General features: G+C 41.4%; 2 protein-coding genes across 3 annotated transcripts in view; both read left to right on the top strand.

Moving 5' to 3' along the window:
• The window catches only part of LCP1 (lymphocyte cytosolic protein 1), a 45,143-nt gene extending 33,095 nt beyond the window's left edge, over window positions 1–12,048 (top strand). For both annotated transcript variants that reach the window (XM_066582070.1, XM_066582065.1), the window contains exons 9-16: window positions 843–938; window positions 2,034–2,229; window positions 3,590–3,668; window positions 3,894–4,008; window positions 6,992–7,125; window positions 9,251–9,374; window positions 9,688–9,812; window positions 11,469–12,048. In XM_066582070.1, coding sequence (XP_066438167.1) covers window positions 843–938; window positions 2,034–2,229; window positions 3,590–3,668; window positions 3,894–4,008; window positions 6,992–7,125; window positions 9,251–9,374; window positions 9,688–9,812; window positions 11,469–11,598 — 999 coding nt within the window. In that variant the 3' untranslated portion in view covers window positions 11,599–12,048. The remainder of the gene's footprint in view (window positions 1–842; window positions 939–2,033; window positions 2,230–3,589; window positions 3,669–3,893; window positions 4,009–6,991; window positions 7,126–9,250; window positions 9,375–9,687; window positions 9,813–11,468) is intronic.
• A 6,702-nt stretch (window positions 12,049–18,750) lies between these two features.
• On the top strand, window positions 18,751–20,637 carry LOC136612718 (type-2 angiotensin II receptor-like). Its single transcript, XM_066593278.1, has one exon. It carries the CDS (start codon window positions 19,413–19,415, stop codon window positions 20,466–20,468), a length of 1,056 nt encoding a protein of 351 aa, XP_066449375.1. The 5' UTR covers window positions 18,751–19,412; the 3' UTR covers window positions 20,469–20,637.
• Window positions 20,638–21,850: the final 1,213 nt, after the last annotated feature.

The raw sequence follows: 21,850 nt of genomic DNA, 5'->3' as shown, positions 1-21,850 counted from the left end.
CCAGACCACTAAATAGTCTTGGTTAATAGGCAGCTAATGCAACTTAGTCAGGCTTACAGTAGAAGGGCACTAGAGGGTGTAGACAGAGGCATAGTCAAGGAAACAGAGCCAAGGTAAGGACAAACAGATTTTTTTGTGTACTCAAATAACAGGTTAAAGGTCAGGTCAGGAAGATTTCTTGCATACTGTAGGAAGGGCAAAAAGAGAAGTCATGGTCAATAAACAATCTGAAGTCAGGAATGGAGAAGGCAGAAAAAACAAGGTGAGACAGGCATGGATCAAAACCACGAAACCAGACAGAAACAGTCAGACACCGTTGAACACTAGTAGACTAATTGCCTCCAGTGGGGGAAAGTATCTTAAGTAGACTGAAATCTATCAGGATTGGCTAGAGACTGGAAAGTTGGTTGTGTGCGTTGGTCCTTTAATAGATGGGCTCGTCGTGTACACACCCTTAAGACAGAAGTGACAGGCTAAGTGTGTGGTAAAAGGTCTTGATATCTCACACAAGAGACATGAGGGACACACAGGGCTGGTCATACCTGATGGCAGGGGGAGGTAAGAGATGCCGCCGGTCATGACCAACAGCCATAAGAAGAACACTCCTTTTTGCTATTCTTCCTATAATATTGATCTATGCTGATTGGGTGAGGGGCACATAAAATGTTTATTTAGATGATATACTGCTTGTATACATGCAATTTGTTAGCATTACTAGCATTGCTCTTTAACTTACCACCTAGGAAGGGATTTTGTCAAAGTAACCAAATGTCTCAGATGACTATTACTGAATTACTCTACTTAATAATGATGACCATCTTGATCTTATTTTTCTATTTTAGGACTCCAAAGCTTACTACAATTTGCTTAATCAAATTGCTCCGAAAGGCGATGAAGAAGGAATATCAGCTATAGTCATTGATATGAATGGACTCAGGGTAAAATGTTATTTTACAAAATCATCATATCTTACAGCAATATGGCAAAACATACATTTATCAATGAGCCATGTTTCGATAAAAACTTCGGCTACACGGAGAGATCCAGCACATGATTATTGAGGCATCACCATGATGCAGATAAAGAAGTCACTGTGGTGCAGTAATATATACAGCATGTCATGTATACATGTATGTTCATGTGACTGCAATGTGACAATTGTTAATGAATGCAGTTGACAGCATTATTTGATGATTATCTCAAGATGCATCTACAACCCACCTGGGAAATAATGAAATAAACATGCTACCATGATATAGCTCACCTGCATGCATACAATTGTTCTGTAATTGTTGTCTGTATCATATGTCATTGCAATGTCTAGTCACAGCCAGAGGCTTTTATTATATGACCGTTTTATCCTGGCAATTTTGCCGTGATAAAACGCTGGCCGAAAATCGCGACCTTCTGATGCATTGGATACCAATGCACTTGTTCAGATGGGCGATTTGTTTGGAGTGTAAAATCAGCCATCCAGAAAAGATAGCGCCCATGCACATGGACCTATCATTTGACCAGAATATACCGGCTGGTCCCATAGACTCCTATAGGAGTCTATGAGAGCTGTCAGAAAGGAAGTTTATGCTAAACTCCCTCCCCCTCTCTGCCCCTTGCCGGCTGCCTGCAAAGGGAGGAGGCAGGATGGCGTGGGAGATTAGCATGCTAGCTCTGCTAAACTCCCGTCCCACCCCCTCCCCTTGCCGGGAGCCGGCAATGTGCGGAGAGGGGGCCTGAGTTTAACTCGCTAGCTCCCGCCCCCTCCTTTGCTGGCAGCTGGCAAGGGAGGCGGAGAGGAGGAGGGAAGGGGGAGGGAGTTTAGCAGAGCTAAACTCTCTCCTCCCACCTGACGGCATTCCGGCCTGCAGCTGAAAATCACATTACCTGTGTGAAGGAGCCTTTAGATGGAGTTCCTAAAATTAACAATTAATTAACAATAATTTAATATAGAATACACAACTTTCCAAAGAAAATATTTTTTACACACCTTAATGTTTCAGCCCTGACTTTGTTGCCTTCATATTTCCTACACATAGGAGAAGGAAGACCTGAAGAGAGCAGAATGCATGCTGGTACAGGCAGAAAGGCTGGGATGTCGCCAGTTTGTAACTGCCACAGATGTTGTGCGTGGAAATCCAAAGCTTAACTTGGCTTTCATTGCAAACTTGTTTAACAAATACCCTGCGCTACAGAAGCCAGAAAACCAAGACATTGACTGGAGCTCACTAGAAGGTAATAATGGCTGTATATACAAACTCAGTGATATTAATGATTTATGATACCTAAAGAGGTTTTCTAGGACTAAACTACTGATAACCTATCCTTATGATAGGTCAGCAATTGTTGATCAGTGGGGTCTTCCGCTTGGGATCCTTGCCGACCAGCTGATTAAGGAGGCCCACAGCCTGATCTCAGGCCAATGACATCATGGTCATCGGTCACAAGGTCTGAGAGCAGCTCTGTCCCATTCAAGTGAATGGGACTGAGCTGTAATACCAAGCAGAGCCGCTGTAGAATGTATGTTGTTGTACCTTGTATGGGCTGAAATAACAGTGGTGCTCACCTGAGGGCTGCTGTCACTTCAATCAGCTGATCTGTGATGATCCCGAACAACAGACCTTTGCTGATCAACTATTGTTGACCTATCCTGAGGATAGGTCATCAATAGTTTATGGCTGGAAAACCCCTTAAAACAAAATGTAATTAAAGAGAACCTGTCACTAAGTTGAGTTAGTTGAGTTAAAGGGGTTTTCCAGTGAAATACTATTGATGACCTATCATCAGGATAGATCATCAATAGTTGATCAGCTGGGGTCCGCGGCTTGGGACCCCAACCAATCAGCTGAGCAGGCGCATGCTGTCAGCGCCGGAATAACACAGAGGTCAGAGTGAAAGCCTCCGCGCCGATCTCTGTGTAGCGGCTGGCACTTGTAACTGCAGGCACAGCTCTCATTGAAATCCGACCTCAGTTATAGCGCCGCTGACTGCATCCGCCCACAAAGCTGATCGGTCGGGGTCCCAAGCGATGGACCCTGGCCGATCAACTATTGATGACCTATCCTGATGATAAATCATCAATAGTATTTCAGTGAAAAACCCCGTTTATAACAGAACAATACAGCATAGACTGAAATATTACATTTTACTGTTAGATCATGCTAAGAAGATCTTAGATTCTGAGGATTGAGGGAGCCTCTTTCATTCTGAAAATCAGTGGTAGTCCAAATTAAGACTCCTGCAACGTTTTTAGCACATTCTAAAGATTGTGATCTGGACCCATACCAACCTTTATATTAATAAGTGCACCCATTCATATTTCAATGTTACATAGTATGGTACAGTATACAGCAATGTGTTGGTCTTTTCCACGTACTATTGGATTCGTTTTTGCTCCTGTTTTTCTAATAAGAATGAACCCTACATTACTTACTAGTTAATGCCAGTAAAGCAATCACGTAATGAATAAAATCAGTTGTGTAATAAGTAAGGATAGTACCAGGCCAGCCAAGTTAAAAATGAAGTTGAATTATTACAAGACCTTATTTTCAATATTATTTCTCATAAAAGTGATTGAATTACTGTATTTGTGCAGGTGAAACAAGAGAAGAACGAACATTTAGGAACTGGATGAACTCACTGGGAGTTAATCCACGAGTCAATCATTTGTACAGGTAAGATCTGCAGATGAATTAATGGTGCTATACACTGAAGACAACATCTAGATGACACTTAAACATACACATTTCCATTGACAAGCAGCTGTCTTGATAAGCTATTATGAGGCTAGATCATCAATCATGTAGAATTGAACAACCCCTCAAAAATGTTGAAAGAGGAATTTTGATCTTTTGTGTTAGTTTAGCAATTAAATGTAATGTTAACTTGGCTTTTCCCAGTGACCTATCAGATGCCTTGGTCATATTCCAGTTGTATGAGAAGATAAAGGTTCCTGTGGACTGGAGCAGAGTAAATAAGCCACCCTACCCTAAACTGGGAGAAAAAATGAAAAAGGTATCTTTCCCTAAATAATATATATCCTGTTAAAGGATTTTTACACTGTATTTATGGAGGAATAAAGTTTCCTATAGGTAGACTATAAATTATTAATTAATAACTAGGGATGAGCGAGTATACTCGCTAAGGCACTACTTGCTCGAGTAATGTACCTTAGCCGAGTATCTCCCCGCTCGTCCCGAAAGATTCGGGGGCCGGCGCGGGGCGGGGAGCTGCGGGGGAGAGCGGGGAGGAACGGAGGGGAGATCTCTCTCTCCCTCTCTTCCGCCCGCTCTCCCCTGCTCCCCGCCGCAACTCACCTGTCAGCTGCGGCGGCCCCCGAATCTTCAGGGACGAGCAGGGAGATACTCGGCTAAGGCACATTACTCGAGCGAGTAGTGCCTTAGCGAGTATACTCTCTCATCCCTATTAATAACCCAATCCTTTCTAAAGAATACATAATATTTTAATTCTATTAATCTAATTTTGTGGGCCAATAGCCATATACCCTGTTTTCCCAAAAAGAAGACCTACCCTGAAAATAAGCCCTACCAAGATTTCTTTGTAAGGCTTGAAATATAAGCTCTACCCCAAAAATAAGCCCTAGCTGCATTACATAAAAAACAGGAATATATTACCTAGCAGGTTTTGTCCAGGTCCCTCCTGCTGCTCTTCGGGGCTCCAACACGCTTCTTGCAGTCCTTCCTGGTTACAGGATTCATAAATTCTGCCTCCAGGAAGCGATGGCTCTGACTGGTTCTCGGGCGCTGCTCAGCCAATCAATCCAGCGCTCGATGAACCATTGCGATGGCTGTGATTGGTTCATTGAGCGCTGCATGGATTGGTTGAGCAGTGGTCGTTGGACCAGTCACAGCCATTTCATTGTGGAGGGTGGATTTATGAACTGGCCAATCAATGCCGCGGCTCAGCCAATTCATAAATCCCACCTCTACAACGCGATGGCTGTGAACCAATCCGAGCCATCTCATTGGTTCATTGAGTGCTGCATTGATTGGCTGAGCAGTGCTTAAGCACCAATCAGAGCCATTGCTTCCTGGAGGTGGGATTTTTGAATCCTGTAAGCAGGAAGTGATCTTCTGTGGGTGACCTAGAACTGCAAAAACTACGTTGAAGCTCTGGAGAGCAGCGGGAGGGACCTGGACTGAGCCTGCTAGGTAAGTTTAATAAGACATCCCTTGAAAATAAGACCTAGCGCCTCTTTTGGGGCAGAAATTAATATAAGACAGGGTCTTATTTTTGGGGAACCATGGTATCTACAATCCTTATGACTGGACACAGTAGCCACTAAGTTTAAGGCCTGATGTATAGAACCCAATTTAGTTGTATGCAGCTGTTATGGCTAGAAGCATATGTTATCCATGCCATGAAAACTTGTGTGCCATATCACCATAATATGGTGGTGCATAGAGGAACCATATAGAAACACATCAATTGCTAATGGCTCTATAATACAAAGGTACAGTGATTCAATGAACCTCCATGTAGATTCTAGGCTTTTGACTCTGCCATGTCCATGAGTCTTAAAAATAATAAGAACTAAATAAAAATTTAGTTCTTACTTGCATGAGTCCATTTACCGCTAGAGCTGTGTTCTCAATTTTAGGACTTAAACAGACGAACGTGACAAAGCAAGCCCATTGGTTTCATACACTTGTCTGTCAAAGCTCTTTATGCTAAAGAGTACAAGGAAGGCAAAGAGTTTTTTTTATTCTTTATAAAGGGGTTTGTAGTTGTAAACTATTGATGGCCTATCCTTAGGATAGGCTATTATTAGTAGATCAACAAGGGTCTGCCAATTGGGATCATTGCTGATCAGCTGTTTACCATGATGGTGTGCTAATGCAGTGAGCGGATTTCAACTTCAACTGGATAGCTCTGTTCCTGCCGTAGTGGCCAGGCTTGGTATTAAAGGTAAAGTTCCTATTAAAGCAAATAGACTACAATACCAAGCCAGGCCACTGCAGTAGGAAGGGAGCAGTCAGCTTTCTGCAGAAATCATCTAATTACATTAGCACACCAACCTGATAAACAACTGATCAGCGATGGTTCCATGTAGCAGCCCTTAATGATCAATGCTGCAGATAGGACATCAGTGATTTACAACTGGACAATGCCTTTAACTATAGCAAACTAGTGATAGATTAGGTTGTCTGAGAGCTAATAGTGGCCATCCAAACTAAGTGGGTCCTATCTGTCACCTTTCTTAGATAGATATTTATTTTATTACTGATTTTCTACAGCATGTTATTATGTTTACATTGAACAATGGCAGAAAGTTGTTTTAGGCCCCCTGTCCACGGGCGTTGCGGCAGCCGCTGCCCGGGAGCTGGAGCCGACGCCGATTCACCGTCGGTCAGCCCTATCTGACTGCGGAGAATTGGGGCAATTCGCAGCATGATTCTCCGCTCATGGACAGTGTGCCGGCGCTTTCCATAGCAATGCTATGGAAAGCTTCAGAGGGCGTAATGTTTCCATTTCAAATTTTAACTGGCAATTTTGGACCAGTTTTAAAATGTAAATCATGTTAAACCATGAATTATGTGACAACTAACCTAATTCACAAAAACATTAAGGTTGAATGAGAAATGTAAAATTGGAATTGTGCAGCAAAATTCTATTTCATGACTCTTTGCAAGCTTAAATGGGTTTTCCTGGACTCCAATATTGAGTGCCATGGCCTCTTCCCAGTTCAGTGGCATCGCATTCATTCGTCATGCGGCTAGAGAGCAGCTCAGTCCCATTCAAGCACCTATACCAGCACTACAAAATGTATGGTATGGCATGCAGTGAAGAGGCCGTAGCACTCGCCTGACATCACAGCTTCTTCAAACAACCCCCAGCGATCTGATATTGATGACCCATCCTCAGGATAGGTCATCAATATTGCAGTCATGGAAAACCCCTTTAAGGATCCTATACAAGTGCATTGTAGCCAAAATGCTTCAGACTTTTTTTCTTTTATGGTTTCATATTTTTATAGCTTGAAAACTGTAACTATGCTGTAGACCTGGGGAAGAACAAGGCCAAGTTTTCTCTAGTTGGCATAGCTGGACAAGACTTGCATGAAGGAAATCGGACACTCACACTTGCTTTGATATGGCAGTTAATGAGAAGGTACAGTAATTAACTTTTGGGATCTTTTTGTGGGACAGTCTCGTGAAAAATGAGACTGTTGGCAAGTATGTGAAGATGTCACAAGATGTACTTGCACCGGGTAGAAATACAAAAAGGCATTTAAAGGGATTGTCCCGTGATAGCAAGTGGGGTTAAGCACTTCTGTATGGCCATATTAATGCACTTTGTAATGCACATTGTGCATTAAATATTGGCCATACAGAAGTTATACACTTACCCCTCCGGTGCTGGCATCCCCGTCTCCATGGCGCTGACTAAAGCTGCCTTCTCCCTGGATTAGACGCGCTTGCGCTGTCTCCCCTCTTCTGTCCGGCTCCGGCGTGCTCGCGCTGCAGAGGTCTTCTGCGCAGACCTCTGCAGCGCGAGCACGCCGGAGCCGGACAGAAGAGGGGAGACAGCGCAAGCGCGTTTAATCCAGAGAGAAGGCAGCTTTAGTCGGCGCCATGGAGACGGGGACGCCAGCACCGGAGGGGTAAGTGTATAACTTCTGTATGGCCAATATTTAATGCACGATGTATATTACAAAGTGCATTAACCCCTTAGTGACAGCCCTATCATAAAACTACGTCCTGCTGTTGCAGGGCGTGTATGTAGGGAGGTAGCGGCGCTATCTCCCTCCATACAGCGCGGGCATCAGCTGTTTATTACAGCTGACACCCGCGGGCAATAGCTGCGCTCGGCTGATCGCGGCTATTAACCCTTTAAATGCCGCTGTCAATTCTGACAGCGGCATTTAAATCCCCCGAACGCTGTTCGGGGGTCCCGCACGGCCCCCCCGCGGTGAGATCGGGGGAGCCATGCAGGTGTCATGGCAGCCGGGGGCCTAATGAATGGCCCCAGGGCTGCCTTAGCAGACTGCCTATCAAGCCATCCACATAGGGTGGCTTGAAAGACTGCCTGTAAAAAAGCAGTATGACGTAATGCTATAGTATTACGTCATACTGCAGGAGCAATCAAAGCATCGCATGTTAAAGTCCCCCAGGGGGACTTCAAAGTAATGTAAAAAAAAAAATCAATAAAGTTTTTTTAATTGTTAAAAAAAAAAAAGTTATTAAAGTTTAAATCACCCCCCTTTTGCCATATCCATTATTAAAAAATCAAAATCATAAAATAAAAATATGTATTTGATATTGCCGCGTCCGTAAAAGTCCGATCTATCAAAGTAGTGCATTATTTTTCCCACATGGTGAACGTCGTCTGAAAAAAAAAAATAAAGAACGCCAGAAATACACTTTTCTAGTTACCATGTCTCCCAGAAAAAAACGCAATAAAAAGTGATCAAAAAGTCGTACGTATTCCAAATTGATACTAACGGAAATTTCAGGACATCCCGCAAAAAATGAGCCCTTGCACAACTACGTCGACGGAAAAATAAAAAAGGTATTGCGCGCACAAAATGACCGCAGAAAATAATTGAAAAAAATTAAATATCTTAAAAAAAATTAATAAAAGTACTACAGCAAAAAAAATACTATACAAATTTGGTATCGTAGCAATCGTACTGACCCATAGAATAAAAATATCAGGTCGTTTTTGTTGCAATTTGTGTGCTGTAGAAACAGGACGCACCGAAAGATGGTGGAATGTCGTTTTTTTTCCATTTCTCTCCGCTAAGAATTTTTAAAAAGTTTTTCAGTAAATTATATGGTACAATAAATAGTGCCATTGAAAAGTACAACTCATCCCGCAAAAAACAAGCCCACACACAGCGACGTCGATGGATAAATTAAGGAGCTACGATTTTTTAAAAGGGAGTAGGAAAAAACAAAACTGGAAAAAAGCAAAAAAGCTCCGTCACTAAGGGCTAATATGGCCATACAGAAGTGCTTAACCCCACTTGCTATCACGGGACAACCCCTTTAAGGTTTTTTCTATAGTCATAGCAAACATTACTTAAATCTCATTGCCAAGTGCTAGGGCTTATTCACATGAGTGAGACATGCTCTGTCAGTAAAATCGAAAGCATTGGACAGCCCATGGACACCATCTGTGTGCCAGTCATGTCTGTAAACAAGCACTGCGGTTTGAATAATCCGTATATACAAATTACTCTTATATCATAAGGTTAACAGCTTAATATTTTTATACCTGCTTTATTTTAAAGACATACACTGAATATCCTGCAGGACATTGGAGGAGGACAGAAAGTTAATGATGACACAATTATTACCTGGGTGAATGAAACACTCCAACAGGCTGGAAAGACATCAACCATCTCTGGCTTCAAGGTAAAACTAAAATAATGCACATTGAAGGACAGTTGCTTTCAAATAGGGATCCAACAGTGATGGTACAAAGATGACATATAGATGTATCCATATTTCAAACACTCTCCTTATATTTCAATGGCTAGTTTCCACTGGATATCAGGTAAAATTAGTTCACACGTAATCTACATACCCATGTGACTAGTCCCATAGATAGTTGCTCCGTATTACGCACCACAAAATACTCAGTAATGATGAAAAATACATTTGTGTGAAAAAGGCCTAACATATTGCTAAATGTATTAATTACATTTATTACAATGTATATAAACAGGATGGTAAAATCAGCACCAGCATGCCAGTATTGGATTTAATTGACGCAATTCAGCCTGGATCCATTAACTATGACATTCTGAAAACACAAGACTTAGAGGATCATGAGAAACTCAACAATGCTAAGTAAGTACGAGCTGAATGTTTCACAACCAGTAGAATTGTTAAAACAATTTTTTCATCCGTCTTTACCTTTTATGTGACATACGGTAATCAAATATCAATAGTATCAAGTAATCACAGATTGGTTTGGGATCGGCAAAGGTGTCCGACTGGGCTGCATCCTCTCACCCTTCTTGTTTAACCTTAATGCGGAAGTGATCATGCGTAAAATGGAGCTAGACGAATTGGAGAACGGGGTGAAAATAGGTGGAAGAAACATCAACAATCTCCTTTATGCGGATGACACAACTCTGCTTGCAGAAACAGAAGCTGGTCTGAAGTAGCTGATATGGAAGATTAAAAGTGGAAAAAATGGCCTCTACCTGAACTTAAAGAAGACTAAAATTAGCACAACTGCAAAAAATGGCCAAATTCAAATCAAAATCGACAATGAGGTCATAGAATGCGTGCGAGACTTCATCTTCCTTGGTTTGAAATATGACCAGGATGGAGAATCTATACCAGAGATAAAATGTAGGATAGCATTGGGGTGAAGAGAAATGCTAAACATGGACAAAATCTGGAAAAGTAGGGATATCAGTATAGCAACTAAATGCAGGATAGTGCAAACCATAATTTTCCCCATCGCCATGTATGGATGTGAAAGCTGGACTGTAAGAAAAGCTGATAGAAGGAGGATTGATGCATTTGATCTGTGGTGTTGGTGAAAGCTGCTGCGTATGTCCTGGATAGCGAGAGTAACAAACAGAGAAGTCCTGAATCGTATAAGACCTGATATATCACTGGAGGGCAAGATGACCGGGCTCACGTATTTTGGCCATGTAATGCGAGCAGAGTCACTAGAAAAATCTATAATACTTGGACAGATCAGTGGCAAAAGAAGACCCGGCCACCAAAGGACATGATGGCTGATACTGTCAGAGCTGATACTGGCATGGATATCACATAACTGAAAGAAGCCATGCCAAACCAAAAAACATGGAGGGAGCTCACCTTTAGGGTCGCCAAGGGTCGTGAACAACTAAACAGCTAAAAACAACAATAACAACAATCACTTATTATCATCAAATCATTTTTTGTCGAATATCTCATAAATACCTACCTATGAAAGAGCAATACTTGTTAGTCAACTAACTGTGCCTTCTGTACTGCAGTAATAATTATTGTTGTTGTTAGCACATCTTCCCTTGTAAACAGGGGATGTGCTGCTGACAGCCATGAAATTGTATGGAGAAAGAACAATCGCATGAATGATCATTTGTCCCGCATACACTTTCAGCTGACATGTATAAAGACCAGATACATGAGTGCTCATCTTGTTGATTGTGGCTCATCACTAGAATTATATAGGTGATTGTAAAAGGACAATTAGGTTGCTCTAAGTAATAACTTTTTTTGCTGCTCCCAGAAATCCCTTTAATAAAGCTTAGAATAAATGTACCGTACACCAAAGTATCTGTAAGTGCTGAAAGGAAACTGTGTAATGGAATACTCTACTTTCCTTTTATGACTATAATGATCATTGCTTAGGGAGAAATTATTACATTTTCAACTCAGATAGCGGAGGCACATTTAGAAGATAAGAGTCATAAAACGTTTCTAACGGCCATAGGCTGTCACTGCCACTGGATTTAACATGTTTTTAACTTTTCAATGCAGATATGCGATATCAATGGCAAGGAAGATCGGTGCAAGAGTTTATGCCTTGCCAGAAGACTTGGTGGAGGTGAAGCCAAAGATGGTCATGACTGTGTTTGCTTGTCTCATGGCTAGAGGACTTAAAGTTTAAAAAGCTAGTGACATGCATGCTATGCCTAAAGCTGCCTTTTATAAACCAGTTACCTTCAGTTCTAAGATTGAACATTCTTTTCATTGGATAAGTAAAAACTCAGCTACAATGTATCACTTGGTGATAATTATCACTTTCTGTACTGTTAGATATATTGGCCACCTGGTTAGAAAAAAATAATAATGCATTTTGCAGATTGATATTAACTATAGAAGCACTGATACTTAAGAAAATCATCTGCTTTTTGTCCTACAAAACCCTTGAAATTATCATGTATTGACCGAGAGAGACATTATGGGAGCCTCTCTAAGTGCCAGAGCAGAACACCACTAACAAGCAATGTCTGTTTTACCATTTCATGTATTATTCTGAATTGCCTCCATATAATACTGTAATACATTTTCCATGAAGTTGCCATGACAGCTGTCACATTAAAGGGTTATCTCTCAATTCTTCTCTTTACTGGATAACAGCAAAGTCTATCTCTTTTTACTAAAAAAACAAACATTATGTGGTACAATTAGGAGCATTAATTTATATGCACATAAACACCAATGGGATATTATAGGGATTTCTCTGCATTAGACTATTAATGACGTACCCTCAGTATAGGTCATCAATAGCACCCACACTGATCAGCTGTTTGCTGTAAACATAGTTGAAGAAGTAGTACAACACCGTCCACTGTGCAGTGGTCCGCAATGGTACTGCAGTTCTCTTCCATTCATTTTTAGAGAGCTGCACTACCATTCCTGGCCACTGCATAGTTGACAGTGTTGTGCTTCCTCTAGCGTACTGCGGCTCCTTTAGAGTAGCTGATTGATGAGAGTGCAAGGTTTCAGACCTTATGAGGATAGGTTATCAATAGTATAATGCTGGAAAAGCCCTTTAAGAATTAATAGGGGTGTATCAAAATATAAAGTTATCCCTATCCACAAGATAGGGGATAACTTAATGATCGATGGTGGTTCGATCGCTGGAATCGCATGCGTTCATTTCAGTGACAGCCCTGAAATTGCCAAGTACAAACGCTCTGCAATCTCCAGTGCTGTCAATTAAGTGGTTAGAATCGTGGATCCCATGCATGTTCTCCCCAATGTTCATGAGGGAACCTTCGGGATCCCCATCCTTGGGATTCTCATCTTATCGTAACCCATTTAACTACAGAATGTGACCATAAAAGACAGTAAAGTGTGATTGTTCCCAGTAAGACAAACCAAGTAATCTTGTAGATATGATACCTTTTAATGGCTAAAAAAATACATGATGTTGCGAGCTTTTGGGATATTGACCCTTCTTCAGGCTAATGAATGAAACTTGCATAAGGAATATGAAAAGTCTAAAGGAGGTCAAGATGGGTGTCCTCTTCCCAATTATTGTTTGTTTTTTGTTTGTCTCATAAAAATTCAGAAATTGATTGTAAGAATGTTTCCATCCAATAGGTGGTGCTGCTGAGGTAGTATTTCCATCTTCTATGTGCATTAGAGATAAGACACATCATAAAACTGTCACAGTTCCTCAGCTCAGTGGACTGATTTAGTATTTATCTCTCAGCTCAGACTGTCTTGTGTTTTTTTAAGTCTCAAATTTCTGTGTGTAAACATTTATTTAGATCAAGATGGGTGTTCCCCCTCTCCTCTGCATCTCAATGTTATAATGGAGAGCAATTTTCTTTAGGCTAAATTAGATAGAGGTTGGTGTAGCCTCCTGCCCTGATGGTGGGTAGGTAGCCATCTCTACCCACCATCAGGGCAGGAGGCTACACCAACCTCTATCTAATTTAGCCTAAAGAAAATTGCTCTCCATTCAGCGCTTTAATTCAGTGTAGACAGTTAGTTAACTGAGTCAAGACTATTTGACCAAGGGTTCAGTTAGCTATACTAGCAAGTTTGCTGACCTTTCTGCAGATCTAGATTTAAGTGGAGGGGTATTGTTTCCTCCTATGCTTGCTGAGTCTAGACAGTCAGTAAACTGGGTCACTAACATTTGACCGCAGGTCTAGTGAGTTAAACTAGCAAATCTGCTGACCTCCTTGCAGATCTAGATTTAACCTGAGGGGTATTGTTTCCCTAATCTTTATCTCTTTTTCTCTGAGCTCTGAGATACTGGTCTATACAGCAGGAGAATGGTGTTATAGAATAATAAACCATCTCTACGTTACCGATATTATCAAATCGGGTAGACCAACGGTAGCTACACACCAATGGTAGCTGCTACGAGGCGGTGTATAAATACCAAATTTACACCTGCCAATTAGGAGAGCTAATATCAGAATTATTTGGGACCCCTATAAAATCTATCTTGAGCCGTCCCAAAAAATTATTTTGCAACTATTAAAAATCATGATATACCAGCAATTATTCTTTAGCACAAACAACTAACTACTGAGCTATATCTACATTGATTCATATATCTGTCAAACTTTCCACATTGATGGACATATGTACTCTAAACAATTGACCACCCGGTTCTTGAAAAGTCGTGGGTCTGACTGAAATGCATTGAACCATCCATTTTGAATCAATCATTAAACGTCTCGATTCAGTCAGTGATTACATCAACTCACTAAGGTCTAGAATTTTTTGTTCCCCTAGGCTAATTACATATGAATATTAGAAGATGGTTGGTCAAGTCTATCAACCAAACCAGTGAATGAAAGCACTAAATTGGGACAATATCCTATACTGAGGGGTGATTCTAACCAATTACACTATAATATCTCAGATATATGGGAGACACAACTAGGGAGATTGATAACGTCCTATCCCTCCATGTATATATTGTCCCTCTAATGGGAAGTCCCTATGGCACGAGAACTGTGTAGCCATACCTGAGATGTATAAACTGAGTCTAAAATCATACTTCCTTTATGTGGTAACACCGTGACCTATACCAGCACGTGTGATCTGTTCATTGTTGTTTTGTCTTATTTTTTCATCAGTTGATGAGTGTCTTGAGCCCAAAGTGTGTGTTTCAATGTAACAGTAATAAAATATTATAGTTTTAAGGGATCTTCTGTGATTTGGGCATTTTATAAATTAGTTCCCTCTGCCTCTGTGATTCAGCCTAAGCTGTTACATGCACAATGAACGGTACAAGACCACCCGTCACTTCTTCCGAGTTCCGTGCAGTGGGCACTGGGGCTGCAGCGCTGGGCAGGGAGCTGCCAGGATAGGTGAGTATTCAATTTTTATTGATTTTAACCCTTCCCAATCAAATTTGTATCCTGGTTTTCCTAGGGGGCTTACTGTTTTTCTGCTGTTATACAACGGCGCTATATGCTGGCTAAAGCCAGTACTGCATGAGGTGACACATTGGATAGGCTTAGACAGCAGAGAGGCTTGCGATATACAGTAAGTGAACCCCGATGAACGTCTCCCAACATCGGAGCCCTAAATCATAATGTCTTCAGACGTCAGACAGTGGATTGGAAAGGGTTAAGTCCTCTTAACTTTTTTTTAACTCCCACAGAGCCCCTGTACTGATGAATGTCAGTGAGGTCCATCATAATATACCGGTTTAAAGGGGTTGTCCCGCGCCGAAACGGTTTATTTTATTTTTTTTCAACCCCCCCCCCCCCCGTTCGGCGCGAGACAACCCCGATGCAGGGACTTAAAAAAAAAAACGCACAGCGCTTACCTGAATCCCCGCGCTCCGGTGACTTCTTACTTACCGGTTGAAGATGGCCGCCGGATTCTTCTCCCTCGGTGGACCGCAGGGCTTCTGTGCGGTCCATTGCCGATTCCAACCTCCTGATTGGCTGGAATCGGCACGTGACGGGGCGGAGCTACACGGAGCTACACGGAGCCCCATTGAGAAAAGAAGAAGACCCGGACTGCGCAAGCGCGGCTAATTTGGCCATTAGACGCCGAAAATTAGTCGGCTCCATGGAAACGAGGACGCTAGCAACGGAGCAGGTAAGTGAAAAACTTCTTATAACTTCTGTATGGCTCATAATTAATGCACAATGTACATTACAAAGTGCATTAATATGGCCATACAGAAGTGTATAGACCCACTTGCTGCCGCGGGACAACCCCTTTAATGAACCTGTACTATTTATTTATATTGATGGTTTACAAGTAATAGTAGAAAGCATCAGTAATGACATATGTACTGTTACATGAACACTGAGTGCTGAATCATCCATGAAGACTACATATTGTACACAGTACCTGCAGGGATGGTCTATTAATGGTGTAGGCGACAGATACACTCCACCCAGATGCTGATAAGACCAGTGATGACCCTAGCACTGTAAAAGTGGCTGTCAGGATGCTGGATGTCCAGGAAAATTCTACACTCTTCATAACAGACAGGAGGGAATGAAGCCGGTGTAGCTCCTACACGACATTATGGAAAAATGCTGGAGTACGACTATAATAACCTTCTATAGATGTATTTCTTGGGATCGTTTTCAAACAAAGCTCTGTGTTTAGCTGTTGTCACTGTTCAGATAGGTTGTCTAATAGCTGCAGATTATAGCCAGAAGCAACTGAGCAGTGATTCCAAGGACTTTGGTAAGTTTTTGCCTTATAAAAATCTGTAGATGTATAGTGCTATTTAAAGTGATACAATACTTTCAGGGAAATTACTTTTAGGTGATAAGGTTAAGTTGTGGTGTAATTGATTTTATATATATATATATATATATGCACACTAATACATACTAAGAAACTATGTAAGTAAATATTTACTTCTTCTGCAGTAACCCTGTATATTGCTTGCTGATTCATAAAAGTTGAGAAAATTATGGCTTGAGGACTGCCTGGTCTCTTGCACCTACTCTGCTCTCAGATCTGTACCACTCCGAATCTGAATTGAAATATTTAGGAAATGAGTAGACAAACTATTTACTATAAGTAAATTGAAGAACATCCAGTGGTGATGATATAATTCAGCAGTGTATTGTATCTCAAGTTGTATTTATAAATCTTGTCAAACTTCAGTCCTCAAGCTTAGGTCTAATGTATCTAGGAATTTGTACATTATATCATGTACAGTCTAATGCATACTACTTTAAAAACATACATACTTGGGTGTGTGAATATATGCAAGTGTGAGTAAATATTAGAAAGGCTTGAGGAAGTTTTCAAACTGATGATGACCACATGTAGATTTCCTGAGCAAACATTTCTCATAAACTATACAGCAATAATTACCGTATCTAATTACAATGATATTTATCTTTGTCCATAAGTCCTTAGCAAATTGCTACCACTGTGATTACAGTAACAGCAGTGCGTAAACTTCCGATACATAAGCATATATATATATATATATATATATATATATATATATATATATATATATATATATATATACACATGACCAGCTTGTCAGGCTTCATAATATAACTTGAGATACAATACACTGCTGAATTATATCATTACAACTGGATGTTCTCCAATTTACTTAGAGCAACTAGTTGGTCTACTAACTTGCTACATATTCTAATTCAGACCACTGAGTACATATCTGGGAGAAGAGTAGGCACAAAGAGACTGGGTAGTCCTGAAACCATAATTTAACTCTTATGAATCAGCAAGCAATATACAGGGTTACTACAAATAAGTAGACATCTTCATATACTTAGAGTTTCTTTGTCTTTAAGTTCGTATGCTATGTTACAAATGTTCTATACGTGAGCCTTTTTAGAAACACAATCTACCGTACTTCTTCCTTTGCTACAGTTATCTCCCAGAACTATACCGTCAATTGCAGTGCTTGGCAAGTGGAGTATTTCCTATAAGATTTCATAGGTAGTTCCAAAAATTGCTGCTTGGTTGTCATAGTCGGTATTAGTGTATCTTGACGCCAACGGAAGCTAGGGACATTACAGGAGGAACAGCCCTCTCACACCCCCAGCTGCCGATAGGGTCAAGGCAGCAAGGTCCTAGCAGCACAGTGCAAAGATCTGTCCCAGCTCTGCAGCCTTAGCCTGAGGGTTACTATAGTTCTTAGCCGTAGATTATTACCTGTAAATGCTGGCATGTTACCGCTGTAACATGGCAGCATTTACCTGTCATAATGTAAGCCTAACAACTATAGTAACCCTCAGGCTAAGGCTGTAGCGCAGAGACAAATCTATGCAGATGCTGCAGCCTGTGTGCTCTGTCCTGGCCACCATTAGTGCCATGCTTGCTAAGCGGCCGGCCGCTCACCTCTCCGTCCCGCCCGGCATTTCTGCCATGCCTGCTCTGTGGCTGCCTGCTGACCACCCAGTGGCGGCGGCCGCATCACGCCTCCATAGCGGCCGGTGCATGTCATCTCGGTTCCGACGGCCGCATAAATGGTCGGTGAGCACTGCTGCCGGCAAAGCACTGTCACTTCTGTACAGTGAGGCGGTGGTTGCATGTTCTCGGACCCCGGGTAGCAAATATTTATATTCCACAACACTTCTATTTTTTATTCACAACCTGATTGGTTGTTTCAGTTGGCTAAATCACAATACCAGCAACCTGATTGGTTGTTTGGGTTGGCTGATTCATCGTGATTGGTTGTTTGGGTTGGCTGAATCACAATTCCAGCAACCTGATTGGTTGCTTGTTGTGAATCGAGCAGAAGTGTTGTGGAATATGAATATATCCCCCGGGGTAAGGCACTTGGTCCCGGGGGTGCGCAGCTGCAGCGCCGGCGGCTGCTCTATGGCTTTAGTATGAATGTTTTGTGGACTTGCAGGACCTTCTGGGCAAGACACTGTGCAGCCAATCAGTTACAGGGGGTGTCACCCCCTTGTCAATCTTGGCTCCAACAGGAATTCCTGGTGGCATCAAGATACACTAATACCGTCATAGTCAGCCCAGGTGTAGTAGGCCAATTTTTTTCTCCAGCACAAATGCAGGACAGGAGCAGAAATCTGCTCAAATTGAGACCATGTTGTCTTTCCTTTGAGTAATGGGTGCCTATGGTTCTATTCAGGTTTCAGTCTGGATGCTGTTTTTGGTGATGGAACCTGAAGATGGAGGCCTGAACATAATGTGAACAGGCCCTAGATATGATACAATTCTGACTGTCAGGATGAAAACAAAGCAGTAGATGAGGTTTACAAATAAATGTAAAATTTTTAGCAATCCAGATAGATACCTATAAATGAAACCTGGCAATTGACGCCTTTACGTAACGTGAACAGGCCCTAAGGTGTTTTCTCAAAACAGTAGGTCATGACTATTGCTGAGATATAAGAACTGTTGGGTCCTCAAACTTGGATGCCCACAATCACAAGCATTGTTCAACGTGATTGTTGCTAACTTTGCACCAACATCCTAAAGTCATGTGTCTGGTCCAAGTGGTTATTCTCTAAGGTGAAGTTATGATAGGAGCTGCCCTTGGCAATTCCTACGTTCTGTGTGCAATTACTTGGATACCCTTTAGATCCATGGATAGAAAAGACCTTGCTTGACAAATCCTCTGTTCTGCTGCAAAGGGTCCACCAATATTTCTGCATCCACCCATGCTCTACTATATGCCTATCAAGATATATTCAAATGACTGTAGGGTATAAAAAGCTTATATCAGGTAATTACTGTAATCAAAATAAGTTTTTCACACACATTATTCAGTAGGAAGAAGACCTTTCTCAGTACTTCACATATGTGGTGTTAATACTCTTGTATAAAAAGGACAAAATATTATACAGAGGTCCCTTCATCCAGATAGCAAATGAGCAATGCTTTACATAATGTTTAACAATGTGAGGTCTGAACGGTCTGTGTTTTGTTCTATTCAGATCTTTGAATTAAAGGTGTCAATAAAATTACATTCACAAACTATATTTCTTCCAGGTTTGGAGACTCAATTTCTTCTGTCTGATCATGGATTTGTTATCTTCAAACTCATCAACTCAATCACATCGAGTTATATTCCAGACTTCTAGGGTTGTTGGCCCGACAAACTGCTCACATCTAGAAAAGGGTTCTTCCTATCATTTTGTTCTGATTCCCATACTGTACATGCTTATCTTCATAACAGGGGTTGTTGGAAACATGATCATCTTAGTGGGTCTGACATGTCTCCACAAAACGTCAGTGGCCAATATCTATATTGTGAACCTAGCTATCGCTGACTTGTTTTTTCTTACCACGTTACCACTCTGGGCAGTGGACCTTGCAGGAAAATACAAGTGGATCTTCGGTTCTACGATGTGCAAACTCTGTGGTGTAATGTCTACAGTGAACATGTACGCCAGCATTTTTCTGATTACTTGCCTCAGTATAGATCGTTACTTTTGTATTGTGTGCCCAATGGAGTCTCTCAAAAAGCGAACTCTTATCAAGGCAAGGATTGTAGCCCTTCTAATTTGGATTTCTGCTTTTGTGATGAGCTCCCCATCAATGTACTTCCGACAGACTTACTATTCACACTATTCTCGCCAAATTATTTGTGGTATGAGGTATCCACCAAACAGCTTATTTTGGCCAATATTTCTGGACTCAATGAAGTATGTGGTTGGGTTTGTGATACCTTTTCTTGTACAAGGAATATGTTATTGTATGATATACAAAATAATTCTGGAGTCTGCAAAGAATAAGGTGAAGAAAAGCAAAAGTGACAAAATTCTAAAGGTAGTTGTGTCTATGGTGCTTGCTTTCCTAATATGCTGGTTGCCACTTCACATCTTGAACATCTTCAAGTGGTTAGCTCGATTTGGAATCATTACCAACTGTGGGACCATTCACAGTCTCAATGTGGTAATACCATTCACTCTTTGCGCAGCCTTTTCCAATAGTTGTGTCAACCCTGTCCTTTACTGTTTTGCTGGCAAAAGATTCCAACGCCAATTCGTAAAAGCATTAAAAGGGTCAATAAATAGGTCTAAAAGGTCCATAAATAGGGCTAAAAGGTCCATAAATAGGGCTAAAAGTTTATAGGAGATGCTTATATTGGCAGAAAACCTACACATAGAGAAATGTATGTTTCATATCAAGCTACACATCTAGGTAAGCAATATCATGAGATTTCAGGATTCCAGCTGGATAGCCGTGTTCTAAGGTCTTCAGTCCAGCTGTCCCAAGCCATGGTGCCATGTATAGCTTCAGGTCTTCGCCTGTAGATGGCAATGCATAAAATGTTGTCATGTATGACAGGTTGCCATAAACATCTTTCTATAAGACTTTTGTAGACTATACAATTATTTGTCATTTTTTGTTATTTATGTGTTATTATTCTGTTGGAATAAAAGACCTATTATGTCATTTTTGTACTGTATGTGTAAAGTGATTGCATTAAGAGTATTGCATACAGAGTTGTCCTTTGACACTATACATTTTACACAAGGAATACATCCTTCACCCACAATGCAGTTTCATAATTCAGTTTTAGTTGAACCTTGATCCAAGGTCAAGACCTGATCCTTGAAACAGCATTCAAAATTACTCTTGGCTGTATTTACATGGGCGATGTAAGTTGTGCCCAGCATTCTCAGATGTAATTTGCATTGCACACCACACAGACACTCCGTCCATGTGCTGTGTGACGTGCGAGACACCGCGCATTACATGTCCCATTCTTGTGCTCGATTTGTATGAAAATGGGAAATGTAGTGATTTTTCAAACTTGAACCATTGGTGAGTACAAAATTGCTCATGTGAATGAACCCATTCAAATGAATAAGTTCATTTTCCGTGCAATTTCTGTGTTGAACACTAACAAGATTATCGGCCATGTGAATGCTGCCTAAAGGCTGTGTCACATGAACATATTTGTGCATAGTTTTGTGAGCTGTAGCAGTGCAGTACACAGAAGGGCCTGTAGAGGGCCAGAGACAGGGCCTCTGTTGTGAGGGTTAACCAAGGGATGGAGCAGGAACCAGATAAAAGCCAGTTCCTGCCAAAGAGTGAGGGGGAGAACCAGCGCAGCAGAGTGAGGTGCTGCAAGCTGGTGGCCTGGAAAGGCAAGAGGTTGACAGGGTGATGCCCTCAACCTCAACACCCAGGTGGGGTGTGTATATATGGACTTTATGTTGTACTGAAGTACGTGATCTGGTCTCTGTTGTGTTGTTGGTGCTGTGAATAAAGACTGGCAGGAGCCAGGGTTAAAGAAATTTCCATGTCTCCAGAGAGTGTTTCTACAAGGCTGGTGCCCATTCCGGTCTAGAAGTCAGCGATCCTGCAGGCAAGACTACCCCCCTTGTCACAGAGCGTAATACGTAATACGCAGTGAACAGAGCCCATTGATTCAATGGGTTTGTACACATAAGCGTATTATATATGCACATTTCATTCGCAATCACCAGAACATGGGTTTTATGTTC

Source organism: Eleutherodactylus coqui, chromosome 1 (genome assembly GCF_035609145.1).
Source record: "Eleutherodactylus coqui strain aEleCoq1 chromosome 1, aEleCoq1.hap1, whole genome shotgun sequence".
Taxonomy (NCBI): domain Eukaryota; kingdom Metazoa; phylum Chordata; class Amphibia; order Anura; family Eleutherodactylidae; genus Eleutherodactylus; species Eleutherodactylus coqui.
This window is presented reverse-complemented; position numbering and strand designations above follow the sequence as displayed.

Coding starts and splice junctions, on each gene's coding strand:
- LOC136612718 (XM_066593278.1), top strand. CDS start 19,413: ATGGATTTGTTATCTTCAAACTCATCAACTCAATCACATCGAGTTATA.